Below are 14,688 nucleotides of genomic sequence, written 5' to 3' on the forward strand. Positions count from 1 at the left end.
TGGGACGAGGGGCCGACCGACGGACGGAGGGACGACAGCCCACCAGTAGAAAAAACACCATGTGAAGAAAAAGTATACAAAAAGGGACACCGAGAGTAAACGTGTGAGAGTGAGAACTTATTCACTGGTCACACCACTACCGAGTAAGCGTCTTCTACGCTCGGCGGAGAGCGAATGGACAGAGCGGGAGAGGAGCAGGACTGTAGTCTCACCAACGGTAACGACACGAGCTCACCGTACGACCGTTTACATTGTGTCTGTGTTTGTGTGTCAACCGTTGGGGGTGATAGCGAGAATTCAACGGGAGGAAAATTAAGTTTAATGGTAGTTTTCTTTGGATGAGGCTCCTCGTGAGGGTTTGTAAGCTACTCAAACTTGACATGTCTTTTGTTTCTTCTCCAGTGTTTGAGTTGTAAGGCTTTATAGTGTCTTGCTATCTCACCTACAAGGCGTTATCATTCAACTTTTACCATACCAAATCTTGAATTTCCCTCTGGGTCCTCAGGTGGCAGGACGCCGATAGAAGATTATACCGTTCATTTAAATAGACATGCAGATACTTTAATACCAGCAGATAATAGCTCAATTTAAAAAACTTAATTAACGGTATCAATATGTAAGACTGGTATATCGGCGGTACATATCGGCAGAATGTAATCAAGTATCGTTATCCTCGGTATGATTTGGGTATCAACATTTATTAACTTACAAAAAAATAAAATAATCTCTATTGAAATAAGAATATTTCTGCCTATATTTACAACCAACATTTTGGCTATAAAAATCTGTCTCTAGTTGTAAATGTTGGCCGTACAAACAAATAAGGTAGTGGAGTTTAGGACCAGAGGCAGACTTTACAATGAGGCAAAGGTCATTCTGACAAAAAAAAAAAAAAAAATTATAGCAACTTTTTAAGAGGTTTTGGCTTTTACAACATGGCCACAGAAGGAAACCAAAAATCTGTTTTTTTTTCTTTCAGTAAATTGTGATTTTTCATTAAGACTAACATTTGAATTTATTATTACATGGCTCGTGTCATTTGGTTGCCAGATGTCTATTACATCAAGTAGGACTTTGACATAATGTTTGAGTTTTCCTTCACCTCCCTGTTCTATGGAAAAATACCTGATTGCCTTTGCAGTAGTGATGCATATTTTTTAAAGATATTTATGGTTGCAAGTAAGAAAGCAATTACCAAGTGCTGGCTCCAAAAGAATCCACCAACTGTGAAACTTCTTGTAAACATTATAGACCCTATATGCTTAATGGAGAAAATAACTTTTACTTTGCGTCTTCAAAAGGAAAAAGGAGAGAAATATTGGGAAAAATGGGAATCCCATAAATGAAAAAAATCTCAGTTTTCATTTAAGATTGTTAGACTGTGCTTTTATGCTATGCCTGTGTTTTTTTATGTCTATTTTTTATAATTTTGAGAACTGTACCTGCCCTTGTCCTCACCTGTTTCATCTTATTTATTTTGGAAAAAAAAAAGTATTAAAAAAAAGTTGGACTTTCTTTGAAGAATTGTCACTTAAAAAGTGGCAAAGCAATAGATGTGTCCCTATACCTGAGCTAAATCCACCACTGGCCTGGATTAACAGACCTACATAAGCTGAAGTCTTTCTCTTTATTCATCATCATTCCTTATACTTTAAAGTGTGTTTTGAGGACTAAAATTTGTTGATTTGTTCACCCTGAAACTTTAAATTGTGTATTTTAAGAAATAAACTTTATGTTCTTCATTTAAAAATAGGTATTGGCTATAGATTTTTTTAAAGTATTGGCATATTGTTTACAGGCAAAAATCCCAATATCGTGCATCCCTAATCTTAAAGCATGATGCTTGTGGTGTTTTGACAATCAACAGACCTACCTTGGCTGAAATGTTTTTTCTTTATTCATCCTCATTCCTTTCCACTTTAGAGTGGGTTCTTATTGAGGGTTGATCCATTATCAGCCTGGCCTGACATTTGACATTGAGCCAGTTATCTTTATTGGCATTACATTTGACCAATTACTGATAGTACTGGCTAGTTATAAAGTGCACTACTTTGACTCTACTGCCAGGTGTGACTTCCCCTCTGCACCTGTTTTCAGTCTCTGGTAAAGAAATGTCAATAACTCATGAGTCATTTAATTTTGATATTTACACGCATCCTTTCGCCCCAGTTTCACTGAGTGAGGGTTGCCTTACTCACTGCTTTATGTAAGTGTGCTAGTCTAGTAGTAAGGCTTGTGTCAGCACTGTTTCTTTTTACAGTGTCCAGTTAAAACAGGAAACACGTGGCTTTCTGTCTTTGACATTGCCAGTATTGATTTCTTAAGTAAAGGGTGATTTTACAGCTGAGGAATGTGTAATGGTGTGTCCCGCTTTGACTCCAGTGTGTCCTGAAAACATCTGTTTGATATTCAGTAGCTCTGAAATCAGGAAAAAATGAGAGAGGGGGGAAGGAGAAAGGAGGGAATGGGGTACTTATTAAATTTATGAGGGTCCAAATGAAGCAGTGCAGTTCTGTCATTATTGTGTGTGCAGTTTCCAGAAGAGCCCTAAGGTGAGTAAAGACCACAACCCTTTATGCCCCAACAGGTCAGTTAATAGCAGGGGAGCAGTTGCAGCTTGGCCCTTTTATGGTGAGGAATGTGAATAAAAACATAGCCTTGGATGGGGTTATAAAGACCTATGCCTGGGGAATCATCCCATCACAGGACTCCTGCTGAGTCCGACTAATGTAGAGCACTGACCCTGAGAAGATGAACATCCAAAACAAAGTGTTATCAGCCATCCTTTATACTTGACTTGAGAAAAACAAGAGAATTCATGTTCAAGTGGTAGTTGGACCAAGCTTACAGAAATCACTGTGCCCTTGTTGGATGGCTCTTGGTTGTACATTGCTTTGTTTATGGGTTAAAGAGGTTTGTTGTGCTCTGGGATAAAGTGATGACAATGGACAGTTGTCTGTGTCCGTGGGTTGGTGCAGGAGTGTGTGGGTCTGTATTTGTGTTTTGAGCACTGATACTCCCTCAGATGATGTGAAGTCAGAAATCATCACTTCCTTGGTGTCTTTGGTTTCAAACTGAGCCATTCATCAAGTCATGTGGACAGAATATAAAGTGCGAAAGCTTTTACTTGCTGACATTTTGTTTTTGAATAACTTTAGTACTAAGTTGTGGTGCAATTACAGACATACTTGTTTTTTATGTCAGAGAAAAGTGCCAATGAACGTTCTTTTCAGCACTGCCTTGTTTTTTCTGAAACGTCCTTTCCTTTGCCCTGCGTTTTTTTTTTTTTTGACATGTTGAAGAACTATAGCACCAAGCTGTGGTGTTCAGTCCAGACGTACACAGTGTTTGTGTTGCAGAAAAGTGCCAGTGAGGCCTTTTTTCTGCACTGTCATTTCCTTCACTACTCTGTTTGTGTGTGCAGGTGTGTGTCCATATGACCTTAATATGTGCACACATACAGTATTGGTCCACTTCGTGCTAACTTCTGTATTTGTGTGAAATAAAGTAAGCTCAGATTTGCCCTGGAACACTCTCCTGCTTCCTTACTGTAATTGGTGCCATCTGTTTTGGCTGTGTTTAACACAGTCTCAGGAATGTTGTGATCCATTATTCACAACCTCCTGCGTTACTTTGTAGACAAGAGCAGCCAATGTCACTCTCTTTGAGCCAAACAAGCCGGGGGATAAGCTGTTTTTGAGTAATGGATTTTCAAGGCTGTCTCTTAGGATTGTTACCTTGAGATCTGTGAGCAACATGCTTATTGCCTGTTTCCCCAGAATCAGCCTTTTATCTTCTTGGACTCCTACTGCTTTTACTCACATTTTATGTGCTCTTTTAGTGTCGTCTTCCTCCCTCTTGACCTCCTCTGTTTGACCTCTTTTTAATTCATTCCGTTTTTTTTCTTCATCCTCCTATTTACAAGAGAGTATAAACTTCTACTTTGTGTTTGAAGTAATTGCTAAGCGAACAAACAACACTTTGACTTCAGTTTGTAAAGGATTTGCTTCACAGACTCCTGTCAAAGTGATGTTTTCTTTTTTGCGAGGATACAAAACTGGATGTGACAGGCAGACGGAAAGTAAATCTGTCCTAAATCTTTCCATCTTTACAGTGGTTTTGAGCTTATTTTAGTATGATGAAAAATATTTTGCAAGTCTAAATTTAAAAAAGCCTCTTACCCTTGTTATTTTTCTCCTCTCAGGTATAAGATAGTTAGACCATGCCGACGAATGATGGCCCCAGCCGCTACCCAGTTTTTGTGGCCCCACCCAACGGCAATCCCCAGAGGTCTCCAGGTTATGTTCCAGGCAGGGTGGCTCCGGTTCGCTCGCCACCACCTGCCAAAGCTCCACCACCTCCACCAATAAAACCTCACGGCCCACCGCTGCAGCGACAAGCCACTTTCAGTGTGTCAGAAGAGAACCAGCGTAGAGAACGTGCCAAGAGCCTCCAGCAAAGAAAGAACACATTTATCTGTTTTGGAGTGTCTATTGGGGCTTTCTTCCTCACCCTCATTCTTGTCCTTAGTCTCTCAAGTGGAGATGTCTTAGATGGTGAGTTTTCAGTGACTTATTGAATCCTAATTATCTCTCCCAATGTAACTCATGCCTTCACATTTTTCTATTTACGTATTCTTTGCTTTACTTACCGTCTGATCTCTTATGGATTGGCAATGTTTGCAGAAAACTGTCCAGACCACAGCCTATCCCTTAGCAGCTGGAACCCTGGCCACCAACCAGAGAAGGCTGTTGTTGTCAGGAGGGGACATTTGTTTAGGCTAGATGCTTCTGCCACTTTCCATTCACTAACTATCCAGTCAGGAGGTAAGCTCATTTATGTTGGAGATAAGTTAAGCAGCATTTTTGTAGTAACACTAATACCTTGTCCATCAAGGCTGGCTACACACTCCATGATATACAGCCCGACTTTAGGCCAGATCTGCTCCCACTGAGGATTGTGGGCAGGAATGATAAGCCTTACGCATGTGGTTTGACATAGAACTGCACTATTTGGAACTCACGAGTACTTGCAATTATACTGGACATCATTGCGATTCCAGTATAATAGATAAATGTACCATATGTCTACTTTTTTGGTCATAAAGGAAAATGCAGAGAATATTGATAGTTTTGAAGTGTGTATTTCTCAACTTACAACATATACATTTTAAGCATAAAAATACAAAAACTGAAGTTTTTACAGTAATGCTGTCAAAAAAACCTCAGTGTTTCCCAAAAAAATGTAAGTGTTTCTTATTTTATAAAAAAAAGATTACTTCTACAAAGTGCGATGACAGCACTGTAGTAAACTTAAGGGCCACTGTGCAGGTATTTTTGTAAACATTTCAAGTACTACTTATGCAAAAATAATTGCTGCCTTTTGTGGGATTATGTAATTGCACAGCCTGACATCACGATTGTGACTGTGACTAGATAGACTCTGCAGCCCTGGTAAAATATTTACAGTTCTTGGTTAAGACTTGACTGAACACCTGTAACAGCCAATGAGAGCGAGCAGACTGGTTAGCATCACTAATTGGATATTACATACTCATATGGCTCACACACATAAACATTACTATACCCTCCTCTCAGCTAGATTTTCACCCATGTATCTTCTTGTTCTTGTTTAATGATTCTTGCTGCAGCCGTATCACATGCCAGGAGTGTCAGCTGAGGTTTTTGATCACCCTTCGTGCCTGTTTTTCTTCTGAAGACACATTTGATCGCGCAAGTTTCTGTGAGATCTTGTATACGTGTAGCCTTCACTGTGGAATTGTTTCTATAGGCAGCAGGTGTGTAGTTTTACACTCTGGCCAAGTTGTCTAGTGTGTGCGCTCGGAGGATTATAGGATGAAAAAACGTTTGAAGTTGTCCATATTAGGGGTGGAAACAGAGAACCGGTTCCCATTGAGAACCGGTTCCAATCGGCTCCATCCATCAACATAATTTACATTTAATCTTAACGATTCCCTTATAGATGCCTCACCTCCGCGTGCTTTAAAAAACAGGCTTCGCATGTGACAGTCAGCTGAACAGAGACGCTGAGAAAATAAACATTTACCGGGCTATACAGTAACGCCGTAAGGTGTTTAAAAACACATCTTTACGAGCGCTTGTAGGCGTGCATGCATACGCACAACGAGAGGAGCACGCACCTCTCGAGCGCCTCATCTAATCCTTTATCAAAATGCTTCGAGTCTAAAATAAAGCAGGTTTTTATGGAGACGTTTACAGGAGCGGTAGAAGTGAACTATTTAAGTAAAACAGGTTAAATCAGGGCAGGGGATCAAATAAAGTTTCTCTTTTTTTCTCCTTTAAAGACACAGACGTGCGCTCTTTCCTCCCTCCCCTCCCCTCCCTCTCCCAGAAGTAAAATGAGAAGTCATAATCCTAATCTAATATCATAGAATCTGGGAATGCGAAGTAGTTTTATGTGTGCTTTTAATCAGAAAAAGATTGGAATTTGATTATATTTATGTCCGCGTCGTGTTTCAGTGGCGAGCGCTGTCCTGCCGAGTGTTTACTCCTGTTTTATAAAAAGTTACAGAATACTTTAGCATATAAAATGACCAACAAGCAGTAAATAATTTTATCTATACTTCACATTAAACGAGTGAAGATAAGTTTAAACATTTTTAAAACCCTCAGTGGTTTCCGTTGTACCTGGCATGCCTGCAGCAGGACTCCGCACCTGAGTGTGTGTAATTATTTGTCATCACTGATCACAGCCAGAAAGAAAAATGAGAGCGTTTTTACACTCACGTTGTCTTAGATCACATTGTTGCCAGCGGTGCATGTCGAACAGTTTGACTTTAGAGAAGACTACTGCGGTGCCAGAACTGTCCCCGCGCCACGCAAGGCCTTGGTGCACGAGTATCTGTGTGCCGGTCTATTTGTGAGTGCTCGTCCTTTGCAAAACTGTCCCGACATCATTGACAGGAGTTCACTCATCACTTTTAAAGTGTGTTCACACACAAGCAGTGGTGCTGTGGGTGGAAAAAAACACATATCCTTTAGGAATTTATTATTAATGTGCGCTAATCCAAAAGCACCGTCTTCATTATTGTAATAAAGCCACAGCATGGCTATTTTAATACCCCAGGATACAGTATTACCTTATTACAACGCGTTTCTAGTGAACTGTCACAAAGACAGACTAAAGTGGTCAAAAGTGTGGCTTCATTACTCCAAAAATGACACACATGGGGCAATGTGAAACGTCTGTCAAACAGTGTCTAATGCATGACATGCATCTTTTTGTCCAATAACTGTTAATTTTGCAAGAGTTGAATCTATTTTGATACCTCCAGAGATCTAGAATCCAGAGATTAGTTTTATATGTATTTTAAGGTTTTGTCTTTTAAAGAAAATGAGCAGTAGTACTGTAATCTAATTCAAGTCTACAGATTAAAGGTCCTGAGAGCAGTTCGCTTTAACTGAGACAAATCCAAAAAAAAAAAGATTTTTTTGTATATTTTAGCATGTTTTCCTCCCAAACACTTGATGTTGAACATTTTTAGCCATCCAAAAAGAAAATTTACAGGAAAGAATTGATAAGGGAATCGATAAAGAATCGAATTGATAAGAAGAATCGATAGCGGCATCGATATCATTAAAATCTTATCAATTCCCAACCCTATTCCATATGTCTGTGATCTCCCACATTTGTTTAATTTTTCTTTAAATTTGACAGTCGTCTAGTGTGTGCTCAGCCTTAATGGGCATAAGAGAGATTTTTGTCAATTTATCAGTATATAATTGTGAACTATAACAAAGAAGAACTGATTTTTGGTGCTTCTTCACAGGTCGGGTAGTTTTTGCAGACAATAAGGAAGGCACCAAAAACATAACCTTGAGAACACGTCACATCCTTATAGAATCTGGTGGAGCCCTTCACATTGGCGCTCCCAAATGTCGCTATCGTTCACGTGCCACCATCGCCCTTGTTGGCCGCTCTGATGACAAAGTTCCTGAAGTGCCTGGCCTAGGTCGTAAGTTCATAGGCATCATGGGTGGTGGAGCTCTGGAGCTACATGGTACTGAGAGTGTTTCCTGGACTCTGCTGACCAAAAGTATCCCAGCCTCTGGTTTGGCCACAGGTGGTTATGCCTTCCAGAAGAACTTCAGCCGAGGCATCAACTTACGCGTGGTAGACCAGGACACGGCAGCTGTGGTGTTCAACGAACGCTACGACACGCACGACTCTCATAATGACAGTCGACGGCTCACCCAGTTGCTGAGGTCACTGCCAGCAGGCCGCATCGTCACTCTGGCTGTTGGAGACTCGGCTGTTAAAAGTCTTCTGGATGAAACAAAGCAGGCCATCGAAGACAGGCTTGGCAGCAGCTTTGTCTATGATCTCAAATACAGGTATGCCAATTAACAAGAACAGAAAGTATTGCACTGACTAGTTCATGATGTGTTTTTCCATCAAATCCAAATGAAAACATAACGGTTTGTTTTATATGTTGTTCTGGAGAATGTTTCTTCTGTCAGTTTGTATAACAATTTATAAGAGTGCATTTATATCTTTGTTGTGTTGCAGAAAGTGCCAGCTCTTTGAGGGTTTGTATTGGTTCTCTATGGTTTGTTGGCTTAGTAAGTCTTTGGGAGGGTTTTGTTTACCCTTGGTCTCTGGGGGCTGATAAAGAACACTAATGTGTTTTTGTTTAAGAACTGAAGTAAAACCTTTCACCTTAAAAGCCTTAATACTCTGATAAACAATTACAGCCTTTTGTTCCATGATCACCCTTGATGGAAAGTTGTCCTCTTTTATGTTCCTTTTTTTCTCGTGGGCCGTTCCCTTGAATCATACATGCTCTTCCTGTGTCCCTTGTGTTTCCGCTCTGTTGTGCTGAGCCAGAACAGGAAGCACGTACAGGATACCAGGGTTAATGTAGGTGAGCTTCCAGGATTTGTGCAAAATGTGGTGATTCAGGAGATCATATGTCCACGATGCTGTCCTCAGAAGGACAGATATTTTGGACTTTTAGTCCCATCCAAGTGGGATGACACTTTGTTAGCTCGTGAAGTAAGACCTGCATTTTGACTTTATGTGACATTAGATCTTCCATAACTGTCCCTCAAACATATGTATGCACATTTGTTTCTCTCAAAGGAAAGTCTTAGTGCAGTATTTCACTCAGAGTTATTTGTAGCTTGGCCCAGTTTGGCCCTTGGTTGGCTGAAAAGCCAAGTGCTGAGCCAGATTCTCCAGTGTCACATTTCACTCTTTGGGGGTGGGTGCCAAGGCAGCACACAGTTTTTAAGCAAATCCACAGCACATTTATTTATGTAGATCAGACGATAAAGCTCTCTTTATGTTTAAAGGTGTTTGTTTGAGTGGCAGAGTGAGCTTGTACCAAAACCTATCACTATGTATTCTTGTACAATCCTTTCATCATTTATTGGATTGGGGATTTGTTTTTAAGCTTACTTTGGATTTTTGCATGTGCTAGGAGGAAACACATAGCACACATTTATGAGAGAACATGCCGTTTAATGTCTCATTAAAGTCACACTATGTTTGGCGGAGTGATTTAGGTTGAACGAGTCGGGTGGTAAAGGCGTGTGACCCATAGGACTGGGAGTAATGATGAAGTGTAGATCTGTTTATTACATATAATAATCGCATGTGTTGGAACAGCAGGGGATAAAACTATTCGGAAACCGATTGCTGTGCTTGTTTTTCCAGTGTTTGTTGCATCAGTGGTGTAGGTCCTAAGGCATTGTTCCCTGATCCTCTTTAACCACTTATTATCTCCTCATTATGTTTAAGTATAAACAAAACAAATCCTGAAATACCATTAATAAAAATACCATTTCCTTAAGTTGATCTCCGTGACTTCAACCATCCTTCCTGGCGTTGATGGCACAAATGCATTGGCTCCTATCTCCTGCCTGTTGACCCTCTGCCTTTAATCTTCGTCTGTCAGTGCATATAAACACACGCTTAAGCATGTCTGTACAACAGTGAATCTGTCTCCGTCCGGTCTCCTCTCATATGCAGCTTCCGGTCAACAATGAGGTTGTTAAAATACAATGGAACATCAATTTACAGATATGGTGAAGGAAACAGTAAAACTACCACTCTCTCTGATTCTTTCATCTTTGTTTGATTTATAAAGCGCTTGCTTACACAGGCTGTGCATGAGCTGCCTCAGGGCAACAAAGGGGCCTTCCTCGATTTTTACCAGCGGAATATGCCACACTGTGGATCTGCAGTGACACAACTGAGATGATTCCCAGATGGCTTTAGTTTGGGTATCAGTGGGGTGCACAATGACATGTTAGAGGGGTTTTTCATCTGCAAGAAGAAGTGTTTAGGTTGTGATTATGCCACTGGGAGCAATTATTCTGAACAGAGACTGAGTTTAACACACAAGCACATGGAGTTGAAAGCATCCCAAACTGCTGCTAATAATTAGGAAGACTTTGAAAGGAAACACAAGGAGAAACTCACTGTGCCTGGCTTTTTGAAAATTTGATTTAATGATTTAAAAGATTTTTCAAATGGAGTAAATTGTGCTGTTCACTGCTGATTTTGTTTGGCTTGATGTACAATACTTGAGTCTGAGTGCTAGTTCAACTATGTAAAGAGTCCATTGATCTAAGCTCTGCCCGGTGCGATTTCAAATCTGGGGGGATGTGTGGGCAGAGTTCCCCATCATGCCCTTGGGCAGAGTGTTTAGTTGTGTTTTTTATGTGTACAGTTGTTTTTGGGTGTTGTTTGTACAGGGATCCCCACTATGGTTCTTTTGCTTTTGTTACTGGAAGTTGTTATTGATGTGAGACATTTGCAAGATGGGGGAAGTTATTCACAGAGTTAGCATTCCTACTTGTGACTTTTGGTGATCCTAAAGGACAAACAGAGTTACCTTTGAGTCCATTATTTTGACTGGGTACCCAGCTTTGGTCCATAGCCTTAAATACAGACCTCCAAATGGTAAAATGTCAGTAGGTCTAAAGGCCGCTTTGATTCAACAATGTTCAAAGGCCATGTTATAGTTTAAAACAATGCTCTTAAAATAATTCATTCTACAGGTATGAATAGAAAAAAAGGCTTTGAGCCTTCCTGGGCTCACTCAGCTTATGCTGGGCAAACAAAGGGTTAGAATTTATTATTTTAAAGCCAAGAGCATGACATTTAAGACAAAAATCCAAGGCTGCAACTTGGAGTTCTCTGTCTTGTATGCCAAATCCCTTTTCCATCCACACCCTAAAGCACCTAAACACAAATGTTTGTAGCCTCTCTTTTGTATTTAATCTTTCAGTTACACTTTAAAATTATTTTTCCTGACATCTTTGCTTTCTAGGATTGTGTGCTAAGGAGTGAAAAGACAGGAAGTTTAACTAAAATGACTGGTTTAATTTGAGTGTCTGGTTCTTCTGAGTCATAAATACAGCCTTTGTGAAATCCCCTTCTGTCATTTTAGTAATTCTTCTACTTTTCTGTAATTCTTTCTTTGGTGTTTGAACACTCGTCTTTTCATCATTACAGAATATCCACTCTAAAGTTCATTGTTCTACTTCCCTCTCTCTCCTTTCCGTTTTCAGGCTTATTACAGGCAATTGCTTGGCTTTCAGAGCATATTACATAAATTTTAGCTCTTTTTCAGACCGCCATGTGCCTGTCTTTTGTCTGTAGCATTTATGGTCTCACAGGAGGAGGAGGGTTTTGTTTTGATACATCCTCACATTGGCCATGTATGTTAAAAAGTAACACTGCTATGTTGCTGCCAGTGTCAAGTATCTTTCAGCGACATTTTTGGTTGATTCTTTCATCCAGACAGACTCCATGGACTCTATAGTTAAGAACTCTATTCTTTCTTTGCTCTCTGGTATAGATATGTCTGGCTGGTCTTTGTACTGTAAATGCCTTAAAAATCAAATTTAACCTTCTGCTCTCCTCAGGCAGGCGTGGGCTTTGGTCTCAGTTGTAGGCGGTGGTAACGTGTCATGCTCAGAGGACGTCAAGGAACATGAAAACCATGACACTGGAGGGAGAGCCCTGGCGAGACGCAACTTCACTACTGTGGACGGAGTGGGCTTCTCAGTCACTGCCTACAGCGAGTGGAAGAATGGTGGGACACAGTTTATCATAGCATTGATGTCAAAAAACCATCAAACATGTACATTTGAAGACAAACTGAAATTATCAAGTATTTGGACATTTATTTCTAAGTTAAGATTGTGCTGTATGTTAATGCAGGTCAATGATTGATGTCATTGGTCTGTAGCAAAGTAACAGTGTCCAGTATCATAGAAGCTGTAAAGATGAACTTGATAGGTGTGTTTAGCTGTGAAGGGGTAAGTGGTTTGAAGGATGCCGACAGGGTGAGGTGTTAGGTTTCCAACATGCCAGCTGTTTTACAGATCAGTCATCTTGGCATGAAAGACATTCCTGTGGCTGTTGCTGAAAGTGTATTTGCGACCATGCCACTATGACAAATGTGTGTTTGTTTAGATAAGGTGAGGCAGCAGCAAAATCTTTATTTTCCATTATTGTAGCTGTTAATGCCCACACCTTATGAATACATTTTGGCAGTTACTCAATTTTACTCTGAGCCATTAAGTGCAAAATAATCACACCTACCTTATTTCATAAGATTTACTTTTCATATATCATGAAACAAACATTTAATTTCAGGCATTAAAGCTGTATTTGCTTTACAGTATCTCCATGTCTATTGAAGCTGAGGGATTTGTGTTTGTATCAACTTAGATAGATAGATTCTTTATAGCTCACGCTTGAGCCCTCACTAAAATTAAAAATCCTTACTGTATATTCCCTTAGGTTTTCCCATCTCAGGATTTCAGGTGGATGCTGTAGATCAAGTGGTGTTGAACCTGCAGGATGAAGTGCAGACAAGCTGGAAACCTGGGAATCAGATTGTAGTTGCAAGCACAGACTACTCCATGCATCAGACCGAGGAGTTCACCTTGTTGCCGTGCCCCCACTGCACCAGCAGGCAGGTCAGGATACAAGGTGAGAGAGTGGAGACTGCTTTTTGGTCTTTGATTGCCCTATTTCTAATTCTTATTATATGACAGTGTTTGTCTTACGAAGCCTTCCCCTTTAATGTGCAGCTTGTGATCCGACTTCAAGTCTGTTATGATGGTTCTTTTTTTTAAGTTGGGCATTTCCTGTAATATTAAACAGAAAAAGGAAGGAAGACATTTTGGAAGGGTAGTACAAATGTATGTCATTATCAAAAGTTTATGAGAGGAGTCGTGACAAGGAGCAGAAAGAGACGAATATGATATCCCACAATAACGTCAATCATCAATATATATGATTAGCAGATGTGGTGATTTTTATCCTGAGGTCCAGAGAGATCTAATTTCCTGTTCAGTTGTTCTACTGATGTAAGGTTATTGGACGAAACTCAAAAGAGATTTTTAGTTTTATCTGAACAGTAACCTTATCTTATAATAACCACAGCAGTTCTAAGGGATTTTTTACCTTCATGTGCTCCTCTTACGTCAAACTCTAATCTGTTGCTGTTACTTTTGCCCATTTATCTATCTCAGGCATGTTTCCTGATCTCATTCCTCCCTTGTCAACAACTGACAACTCCCTTCCCTAGAAGGGTGTATTAATTTGTGGGTGTTTGTGTAGTTTTTGTGTTTGTGCCATGGGGAAGGGCTGAGCAGCTGGAGTACTGCTGTGCGTTATCATTGGCAGCTCCACCCCAAGGGCGGGGGTACTTTCCACATAGCCAGAGAGCTTATTATTTTGTATTTTATATGAATTGGATTACATTTGCTACATATCTTATACTTTGGTTGGTTGGGGTTTTTGGGGTGTGGGTAGCTGTTTACATTTGAGTGTGCACTGCGAGGCATGCTTCCTGTGGTGACAGCTGGAAGCATGCCACTTTCAGAAATAAAATATGTAACTTAAGTTTGAATGCCACTACCTGTTTGTTTCAACATTTTATTGAAAGCTTTTATATTTTTAGTATGGTCTGTGCTCACTAAGAAAAGTTTCACAAGACTAAAAGCCAAGTAGGTCTTAAGATAGGTGTTTTCAATAAAATTAGATGATTTCCTTATGTGTTTTTTCCTGCTTTCCTCAGATGAGATGTACTGCAGCGAGAGACATTTGTAATCATACAAAGTAATGACTTCCTCTGCTTATGTTTATGACTATGGATCTTCCTGTCCCTTCCCCAGGGAGACCTTTGTACAATCATGTTGGAGAGGTCTTAGATGGGGTCGACATGCGCGCTGAAGTGGCTCTACTCTCCAGAAATATTTTGATCTATGGAGAAATGGAAAACTCGTGCTATGGAAATAACAAATGCCAGTTCTACAACCATGACACCTTTGGAGGCCACATCAAGGTGTGTATTTTACATTGGAGCTGATTACCTCTTTGTTTGTTCTTTGTGTACTTCTGCCTGTTTCACTGAAACTTCGAATTCTCATTAAATAGCACTGTCTGCAGTAAAGTGCCTGATTGTTTCCATACTGCAGAGGTTAAGTTTTAAAGCATTCTTTTTAAATAATGAAGTGATTTTTGGTTTCTACTTTGCTTTTTTAGTCACACACTGCTACATTTCTGACTCCCATAATTTATTTTCTGCTCAACACAATATTTATGCATGACGTTTCTCTACAAGAAGATGTGATGAGAAATCTGAAAATAAGACCGGTTAGGCTAAGAGCTTCATGTCCT

The 14,688-nt window shown here is 40.1% G+C and overlaps 1 protein-coding gene across 1 annotated transcript in view; it reads left to right on the forward strand.

Annotated features, from left to right (window-relative positions):
* The window catches only part of cemip2 (cell migration inducing hyaluronidase 2), a 36,156-nt gene continuing 21,468 nt past the window's right edge, over positions 1-14,688 (forward strand). Inside the window, exons 1-7 of the mRNA XM_041786907.1 lie at positions 1-217; positions 4,205-4,556; positions 4,686-4,826; positions 7,811-8,375; positions 11,919-12,088; positions 12,802-12,993; positions 14,184-14,353. Coding sequence (XP_041642841.1) covers positions 4,223-4,556; positions 4,686-4,826; positions 7,811-8,375; positions 11,919-12,088; positions 12,802-12,993; positions 14,184-14,353 — 1,572 coding nt within the window. The 5' untranslated portion in view covers positions 1-217; positions 4,205-4,222. The remainder of the gene's footprint in view (positions 218-4,204; positions 4,557-4,685; positions 4,827-7,810; positions 8,376-11,918; positions 12,089-12,801; positions 12,994-14,183; positions 14,354-14,688) is intronic.

Source organism: Cheilinus undulatus, linkage group 5, assembly GCF_018320785.1.
Source record: "Cheilinus undulatus linkage group 5, ASM1832078v1, whole genome shotgun sequence".
NCBI classification, from domain to species: domain Eukaryota; kingdom Metazoa; phylum Chordata; class Actinopteri; order Labriformes; family Labridae; genus Cheilinus; species Cheilinus undulatus.